Source organism: Castor canadensis, chromosome 3, assembly GCF_047511655.1.
Source record: "Castor canadensis chromosome 3, mCasCan1.hap1v2, whole genome shotgun sequence".
Classification (NCBI taxonomy): Eukaryota; Metazoa; Chordata; class Mammalia; order Rodentia; family Castoridae; genus Castor; species Castor canadensis.
In genome coordinates this window covers 198,491,357-198,500,676 of record NC_133388.1, presented here as the reverse complement: position 1 = coordinate 198,500,676, position 9,320 = coordinate 198,491,357, and the positions used below count along the sequence as shown (strand labels likewise).

Below are 9,320 nucleotides of genomic sequence, written 5' to 3'. Positions count from 1 at the left end.
TTTGCAGTGCTGGGGGTCAATCCCAGGGCCTGGCACGTGCTAAGAAGCACTCTACCACTGAGGTGATGACTCCAGCTGCTCTTTTTATTCTTTTAACAAGATTTCGCCAGCTTTACCGTTCCATTTTGGCTATTACGTTTTCATTCTTTTTTTTTTGGTGGTGAACTCAAGGCTTTGTACTTGCAAAGCAGGCGCTCTACCATTTGAACCACCTCCAGTCCATTTTGCTCTTGTTATTTTAGAGATGGGGTCTCCCGAACTATTTGCCTGGGGTGGCCTGGAACCACAATCCTCCCCATCTCAGCCTCCCAAATAGCTGGGATTACAGGTGTGAGCCAGTGGTGCCTGGTTCACACCTTCATTTCTAAGACCTTATTTTTGAATCATTCCTTTAAACATAGTATTCTGAGTCAGCACGGCGGTGCAGACTGCTATCCCAGCATGCAGGGGGCTATGATGAGAGGGTTTCGAGCTCACTGCTAACCCAGGCTACACACACAGACTGTCTCAAAAAATAAAAAAATTAAATAAGAATAATATTCTGTTCTCATTTTATCTCTTTGTACTGTTACTGTTTTTTATTTCTTCAGACAGGGTCTCACTATGCTGTGCAGGCTGGCCTTGACCCCTTGGTTCAAGGGCTCAGCCTGCTGAGTAGCTGGGAACACAGGTGCTGACAACCACAGCTGGCTTCCTTTTTAGTCTCTGAGGTTAGGAAATGAAATTTCGTTCACCTTTTCATTGCCTTCACTAGTTCTGTTTCCCTCCAAGTTCACAGGCAGATATTTATGTCTGACTTCTCACTTTCTCATTTGTCTGGGGGAAGCAGCCATCAGGTGGTTGGTGACGTCTGCCTTTGCAGCCACACAGACAGTGCAAAGGACAGTGGAAGATAGACGGGCACAGGAGAGTCTTGCTGACCAAAGCACAGGCCCAGCAGCGTGGCCAGGATGGGCTGGGGTTGTCCTTTTCCTCAGGTACTTGGGCTCAAGCAGCTTTACTCCTTACCACGAGTGAGGGTGCAGACCTGGGGACTCCAGTGCCCCCTGCGCTCACCTCCAGCCTCTTCTGTTCTCTGCCCCACGAGCCCTGCTGCAGTCTCAGTCGGGACTGTGCACCTGCTGGTGTTGGATCAGATGAAAGCTAAGGCGGAACGCCCGCCCACACTCGGCGCAGCGGAAAGGCTTCTCGCCTGTGTGGACCCTCTGGTGCCGGAAGAAGCCGGACAGCGCCCGGAACGCGCGGCCACACTGGCCACACTCGTAGGGCTTCTCCCCAGTGTGGATCCGGCGGTGTTCGTTGAGGAAGGAGCTGCGGCTGAAGGAGCGGCCACAGTCCTGGCAGGTGTAGGGCCGCTCCCCGGTGTGCACGCGCTGATGCTGGATGAGGTTGGAGCTCTGGCTGAAGGCCTTGCCGCACTCCTTGCACTCATACGGGTTCTCGCCGTGGTGAACCCTCCGGTGCCGGATGACGTTGGAGCTGTGGATGAAGGTTCGGCCACACTCGTGGCACTCGTACAGCCTCTCCCCAGTGTGGGTCCGCTGGTGCTTGGCAGCGTCTGACCTCTGGCTGAAGGCCTTGCCGCACTGCGCGCACTCAAACGGCTTCTCCCCGGTGTGGGTGCGCTGGTGTCGCACCAGGTTGAAGCTCTGGCTGAAGGCCTTGCCGCACTCCTCACAGACGTAGGGCTTCTCCCCGGTGTGCGTGCGCTGGTGCCGGACCACGTGCGAGCTGTGAATGAAGGCCTTCCCGCAGTCACTGCACTCGTACGGCTTCCCCCCACAATGGATGCTCTGGTGCTTCACCACATCCGAGCAGCACTTGAAGCTCCGCTCACAGGCACTGCACTGGTAAGCTCGCCCTTTCCAGCGGCCTCGCCGATCTGTCGCAGAGCCTGAATTCAAAGCCACGTCTGACCTGGACATACCGTCTTCACAGTCATTCTGCCTTCTAGCTTTCTCGGGAACAAACAGTTCCTGGGGGGCATCTCTGGCCATCTCTCTGGTGTCCTCAAGTTCACAAAGGGCAAGAGGCTCCAGTGCCTGGGGAGGCCCCTGCAGCAGACCTGGCACAGCCTCTCCATGGCACCCTCCTGCTTCAGAAGCTCCCTGCTGTAGCATCTGCCCTGCACTCTGAGCTGCCTGCACAGCGACTGGCACCGCACATGCAGCAGCCTGGCCACTTGGAAAATCAGCTTCCACAGCTGGAAGAGACCAGACACATACAATCTGAGACATAAGAAACCATCACCCAATACGAGAGAATCTGAGATGCGCTGGCAAGCGATGGTGATGACTGAGCAGTAAGAATAAAGATGGACAGTGGACACCTATTTTCTTGTCTAGTTCCTGTCTAGCACTCCTCCCCTACTGCTTAATACCCAAGGTCACAGGCATGGATGAGGGACCAGAGGGGGCTAATGGGAACCCTTCGCTGTGACTCCAGATGTGGGCTGAGTCTTCAGCCTTCACCTGCCCTACCTCTGGAATGGAGGGGACAGAATCAGGCTTGTGCATCCTCACTTCACCACGTGGCCTCAAAAGCACAGGCAACAGGGTGGCACAAAGAGCAAGAGCTTCAGCGGGAGGTGCAGGGACAAAAGTGTCCCAGCAGGGCAACATCCCAGCCCCAGCTTCTTTCTCGGACCTTGGATTCCCGGAACACTGTCCTCCACAGCAACTCAACCTGTCAACTCAGAGGGCTGTGCCCCTGTTCATGTGCAGTCAGTAGCAAGAATGGTGCACAGCAGTCCACCCGAGTTCTCAGAGCTGGCCAGCTGAGGGGTCTCCCATCCAGCCTGCGCACCAGCTGTCCTTGCTGTTTGAGTTAAGCTCAGTCCCACAGGCTCAGAGACAAACCATATAGCCACTCAGGTAAACCTTGATGGCAGTGATGGTAGAACATCAGGATGTCAGAGTGCTGGCTGTTAGCTGCAGCCTTCCTAAAAGACAGGAATCTCCAGCAGGAGGTGGCACAGAGAAGGGACAAGGACTGCACAGCCAAGCTAAGGGGACTCCTCCTGTACCCTCTCATGCATTCCCAAAGTGCAGAGGTAATGGAGACTCTGTGAGTGGGCCATGGCAGGGATAGTAGGCCTAAGCAGACCAGAACAGGCACCTGTCCTGGGACTGAGCCATTACTCTGACAACACAAGGTTGTCAGGAAAATGCCCAGCAGGGTATTCAGAACACACCCTGGTCTTGTGGTTGTAGACCTGAAAGTTCAAGAAACAAACTCAAAGGTATTGAATATGAAGAAAAAGCACTGGTTAAAATTACAGTGATGGGAGCCTCTGCTGGATCATGCCTGTGAGTGCTGAGGACCACTTCCTGAAGAAACCCAGGCAACAATGGGCAGCCCTGCACCGTCCAGTCCTGCAGTGGGTGTTGTCTTCCCAGTAAGCATCTCACAAGGTAGTCCAGGAGCCATAAACAAAAAGCAGTTCTCACTGGGGTTGCTGTGTCCCCAGGGAATACATGGCAATGTCTATAGATGGTCTCGCTTGTCACAACTGGGAGGGGTATCCTGGCAACTAATGAGCAGAGCCCACGATGCTGTCAAAGCTACTACAATGTCCAGGACCACCCCTCGATAGACTCATACATCCCAAAATGCCCAGGGCCAAGCCTGAGAAACCCTGACAGACCTTTCTATAGGTAGAGCCTGGGGCTGCCCAGGCTTCTAACCAAGAAACCCGGGGCCACTAAGCAAAGATGCAGTTAGCAGGCGAACACATGAAACCTGACGGGCCTGTGGTTCGCCTCACTGCCTTGCTCTTTTCTGATGCTGCTGCTTCCACGGTGATTAGCCTGTTTTTCCCCCACTACTCTGTGTTGCCACTGGCTAGAATGATCACCTAGCCCAAAGCTGCAGGATTATGAAGAACCCTATAAGGATGGGACTCAACACAGGTCACACAAGGGAGGGAGAACCCCAGCTGGACACCCTGGACTTGAGAGGCAGCTCCTCAGTGGTGCACCTGAGAGGGACCGGCATGTGTGTGTGGGCACAGGGGATAAGTCTGAGTTTGTGGGAGGCACAGTCCTGTTGAGTTGGGTCCTTGTGTATTCTGATTTTAACAGCTGTGTAAACTCAGGCTCCCAGTGTCTGAAAGAATGAGCAGTGTGTTAAGAAGTTTCCTTGCTAAGGGTAGATGGTGTTGCTGGGAGCACTAGTTATGTAACATGACAAGAGAACAAGGATAAGGTGAGGTGAGTTCTCAGCTCTGACTGTCCTCGAATGTCACAGGCCTTGCCTCTTGAGCCAGATGGAAGCTGAGACCTGACAGGGCAGATGGCCAGAGGAGTGGAAGGCTCACTAGGACTTCCCCTCATCCAACTCTCCCTGAAGCTGCCCCCTCCTCCTGAGCCCAGGACAGCTGACATTCAGGGTGCAGAGGAAGCATGAGAGAAGCACCTGGAAGAGGTGGCAGGAAGCAGTGAGGGGACACGGAGCTGAGGCTGGGAAAAGAGGCAAATGGTTCATCCTAAGCATCTGGGCTGTGGGAGCCAACTCCTAGGCTGTCCCTATTCTCTCCTTTCAGAAAGGCCCTTCCCCAACTCCTCTGGGTCTGTGGGTCCCCTCAAGCTCCTCACCTGTGGAGGTCTCCATCTGGATATCCCTCTCCTTGGTGGCTGAAGATCAGTGGCTCCCCACCCCGCTGTACTCCGCAGAACAGCAGCAACGGGAACAGCTTCTGCCTGGGTAAATGAGAGGAAAAGGAACAAAATGACTTGAGGGCTAAGTAAAGGGACAGGGATGAGGTCACAGTGTCTTCAGGAAAGAGAGGCTTGGAACAGCCTCAACCAGCTAGACTCGCTGCTGTCACTACCCTTCCAGTGTTATGTGCCAGTTTAAAGTGTTGCAGGCCGGTGTCAAGGGTCCTTGCCTTCACAGGCCAGAGAAGTGGCTCGTGAGGCAGCTGGTTGACTTGTAAGCCAAAGCCGGTGTACCAAGTAGGGTTTATTAGAGAGAAAGGAAAGGCTATAGCTAGAGCTGTGCAGTGGAGCCTGGAAACCGGTAGCTCGCTGCTCAGGTGAAGGCTGGGGCTTTTATGGATGTTTTAACTCTGGGTTTGGGTAAGGGTTAGGTGGGCTCTTTTCATTGGCTGTGGATTCACGGGCTTTCTTAGGTGAACTGGTTTGTTTGCCCCTTACTGGGTGGGGAATCTTGAGAGCATGTTTCTCATCAGCCCTGTGGCAGATCTATGAGACCCTGCATCTCCTCTTCAGGATGCAGAAATGTAGAACTCCTTCTCAGGGTGACATTCACTCATCTGCCTTAAGTCTCCAGATCCAACAAGTCCCCCCTCTGAGACAAGTACCCAACTGCTGTTGGGGAGAGGGGTGATGACTCATCTAGCTGCTTTGTGCTGACAATGGGGCTAAAGGGGGATAGGAGTGGTGGTACTTGTCTCAGGGGTTGACCTGTATAATCTACAGGGACCCCCGATAGAACAGGATGGAGAGCCCATGCGTAGGCAGAGGTGAGTATTCCTTAAGCTTGAGATGATGGACCTGTTGAGATATGAATCTAGAGAGAGCATCTGTTATGCAAGGCCCAAACAGGAATATTAGTAGGAGCATACAAGTCTGGCAAGGGCTGCATATCTAGGGATTCAGATTCTGCAAAATCCTGTAACTCCCAAGAAAGCTCCAAGCTGCTTTATGGTCAGGGGGAGTGGGAAGCAGAGGACTGGGTTGATTCCCTCATGACTCAGGGAGTGAGTCTGTCCTCCCTCTGAGACAAGTACCCAACTGCTATTGGGGAGAGGGATGATGACTTATCTAGCTGCCCCATAAGGGGCAAACCCATCAGTTCATCTAAGGAAGCCAGCAAATCCACGGCCAATGAAAAGAGCCCACCTAACCCTTACCCAAACCCAGAGTTAAACATCCATAAAAGCCCCAGCCTTCACCTGAGCAGAGAGTACCAGTTTCTGGGCTCCACTGCACTGTTCTGTCTGTAGCCTTTCCTTTCTCTCTAATAAACCCTACTTCTTGTACCGGCTTTGGCTTACAAGTCGACCAGCTGCCCCACGAGCCAGTTCTCTGGCCTGTAAAGGCAAGGACCCTCGACACCGGCCCACAACACTTCAAACTGGTCAAACTGGCACATAACACCAGGAAGTCACCCCAAACGAGCTTCTGTGGGCCATCCTGAGGACAGGTCCAGACTGCTGTCTCCTGCCCTACAGATGCACTAGCTGCTTGCTGTGCTCCTCCCTCTCCCGCCGACCTGGCCCAGACCTGCAGTCCCAAAATATCTGGAGAAATGTCCATGACTTTAAGTTTTTTTCATGACAATTATGAAGATTTAAATATAAAAATAATGAAACAAACTGGAGAAAAACGTGAGTTCAGGAATGATTCCCTAAGCATGCCATGCAAGTGTAAATCTAACTAGGTAACAAAATACAAAAACCAAAAAAGGGGGACGGGGGAACCGGCGACATAGATCTGACCCAGCTCCTCGGTAAAGACCTGCACACCACACTTGGAGGGCGAGCCCGCCGAGGGTCAGGAGCAGGCGGCCCGCGGGGGGCGCGGCTCCGTGGTGGGGCGCGAGTCGAGCACGCGCGGAGCTCCGGCTTCCCTCCCCGCACCGCACAGGTAACGGGCACAACCGCAGCAGCAGCGGAAGCACATCCCTTAGGCTACGGTCCTCGGCGACTGAGGGCTGCGGCTCGCGGGGCCCCCGAGACCCACCGGTCCACCTCTGCGGCCCGGGAGCCGCGGCGGTACAGGCGGGCAGCGGCTCTTATGTGGCCAGCACGCCCCCACCTGATGCCGCAGCTGCTGCGCGCCGGAAGCTCCGCGCCCACGTCCCGCCCCTTCCCCCTGGCACTTCCGGGACGCTCTGGGCCGTGGGAGGACTGTGCTCGGTGTCCCGGCCCCGCCCCGCCCCGCCCCGCCCCGCCCCGCCCCGCCCCGCCCCGCCCCGCGGGGTCCTAAGCACCCTGTGCGGCTCCCACCCTCTGCCCCCGCGTGGCGGGCGGCGGGACCGGGTGGCTTCTGCGTGGCGGCCAAGGCAGCTGCAGAAGGAGAAAGTGAACGAGCGAACAAATGAGTGAATTCAGGCTCCCGCCGCCACGGGACGCGTTCCCACGCCCGGCGGCGCTGGGCAGGGCCGGGTCGATTCGAGGCCGCCGGGAGAGCCACCCTCACGCTCGGTGACGGTGACGGCAGGGTCCGGTCCCCGAGGGCAAGGGGTGTCACCTGCGCTCCGGTCCTCTCTGCGTCCCCGGGCCTTCTCCCCAATGACTGGTGCCCGCGGGAACCGGTCTCTCCTGCTGACCGATCGGGAGACGTCAGAGCCAAGTGACCCGGCCTGCCCGCGGCCCCTCTAGGACTGTCCTCCTAAGGACATGCCCGGCCTGCAGCCTCCCACAAACCCGTCATTGGACGCGGGTCACGCAGGTCCAGCTGGGACGCTTGCAAAGCAAGGCCTCCCCAGGGTAGCACACCTAGAAGCCCCTGGCCTCCTGCTTTTCATTGATTGGCCTGTGAGACCTTTGACCACGAGCGCCCAGTGCCGTCAGGTTTTGCTGCTGTGTGACTACGATGAATAGACCATCCAGGGAGGAGGGAGAAGCTGAGGAGCCAGCTAAGGAACCCTAAGCGACAGGCAGGATGCATCCCGGACTGGAGGCGACAATGCCATGACCCATCCTGGGAGGAAGACAGGACTGCAACCTGGACTTGGGTAAAGCTGTGTCACCTGCTGTCCCCGGGAACGGTGTGGGAATTGAAGTACACACTCGGGTGTTGGGGTCCAAGGGATGTGGGGTGTGCAAACCACATGAAAAGTTTAGGAAAGAAAACTTTGTATAGATACAAAAAAATGTAAAGGGTGCATTTTGTTCATGGTGTGAACAGTGATTCTTCCTTCTTTCTGTTTTGCTGACATAATAGGAAAAATGGGTTTGGCCAAAAGTTTTATGAAAAAACTGAAATCCTGACAAACACAGGTAAAATAAGACATTTATAAGCTTGTAAGAACGGGGGCAGGCTTAGTTCTTTCACTAAGTTCCACCCACTAGGGTGCTTTGCTATCCTTTCAATAACCTTTGTGTTTAAAAAAAAAAAGAATGTGGGGGGAAAAGCCTGGGGAGGTAACTCAGTGGTGGAGTGTTTGCCTACCAGGCCCTAAGGCCCTGGGTTCAATTCCCAGTACCACAGGGACACATGGGGGGAAGCTGTTTCACCTTTGAAAGCCCTAGCTGCATCCCAAGTATATTCTAGCCCACCAGGATAGCGGGTACAGTGCTAGGCCAGCATGCCTGGACCCCAAAGATTTTCTTCAAATGTGCCCGCCCACTCTTCCCAGTTTTTTGCCATACAGAATGTGTGGCTGGTGCCCAATGACATTCCTTCCTGAAGAGGGCATGAGTGCAGACTCAGTCATGGGTCTACATTGGGATTTCATTCCCAACCAGTCAGGGATGCATGGCGGGCAGATGGAGTTAGAGTGGTTTTCGGTTCAGGCCCCTCCTCACACCACCTAGAAACAGCATCCCTTTCCATTTGGGGTGAGAAAAGTTCTCCCAGCCCCTTTCCCATCAGATCTTCCCCTGCACACCCTCATTGGCCTGTGGCCAGTGTCAGGAAAACATTCAGGGCTTTTCCCTGCGGGGACAGAGGTCTTCACTCTCTGCAGCCTGACTGAGGCCTACAGCAGCTGCAGACGAAGGCCTGAGAGAGCCTCGCAGAGATGACAGGCTGGGTCAAGCGTGACTGTGGTCCCCAGCCCTGGGGCCTGGAGCTCCTGGGTTCTCTCGGCACTCCTCACCTCTGTGCTGTCTCTGGGTCCTCCCAGGCCGGCAGACTGTACTCTCGGCAGGGTCCACTTCATGCCAAGAGTCCAGGCAGGATGCTCAGAGAGCTGCAAGACCCTAGAGGTGAGGAGGCCAAGGAGGCACTGGCAGAGATGGCCAAATGCCCACTGACTGGTTTGTGTCCCTAACATGCCATGCACTCTGTCTCCACTAAATCAGACCTCAGGGGGATGTTCCAGACAGGCAAGACCCCTCACACTGGCAAATGGCCACTGTTCTCCCATCCTCAACCCTTTATCATGATAATCAGCATTAAATATTAACGAGAGAGATTGAGAGAGAGTTGTAGAGATGAGGAAATCTAGGTTTTCACAGGGAGGAGCTGGTGCACAGGAAAGGCAGGGACACCCCTCCCTGGCCAGGACAAGCCAGGCCATGCTGGGCTGATAGACAAGCAGTTGCAGACCACAGAGGCCATTTCTTGCTTGAGCTCCACGATCATCATGTGCTCTGCTCCTCAGTGCTCTGCTCCTCAGTCCATCCT

The 9,320-nt window shown here is 55.0% G+C and overlaps 1 protein-coding gene across 5 annotated transcripts; it reads right to left on the bottom strand.

Moving 5' to 3' along the window:
• Positions 1-63: 63 nt before the first annotated feature.
• Znf696 (zinc finger protein 696) lies at positions 64-6,806 on the bottom strand. Of its 5 annotated transcripts, none has more exons than XM_074069336.1 (3): positions 6,464-6,806; positions 4,596-4,700; positions 64-2,203 (listed from the first exon to the last, which is right to left on the bottom strand). In XM_074069336.1, the coding sequence occupies exons 2-3, from the start codon at positions 4,609-4,611 to the stop codon at positions 1,101-1,103; spliced, it is 1,119 nt and encodes a 372-aa protein (XP_073925437.1). In that variant the 5' UTR covers positions 4,612-4,700; positions 6,464-6,806; the 3' UTR covers positions 64-1,100. The 5 variants fall into 5 exon arrangements, with proteins under 5 accessions (XP_073925437.1, XP_020025967.1, XP_073925438.1 ...); XM_020170378.2 differs by having other exon boundaries at positions 6,483-6,806; XM_074069337.1 differs by having other exon boundaries at positions 6,491-6,806.
• Positions 6,807-9,320: the final 2,514 nt, after the last annotated feature.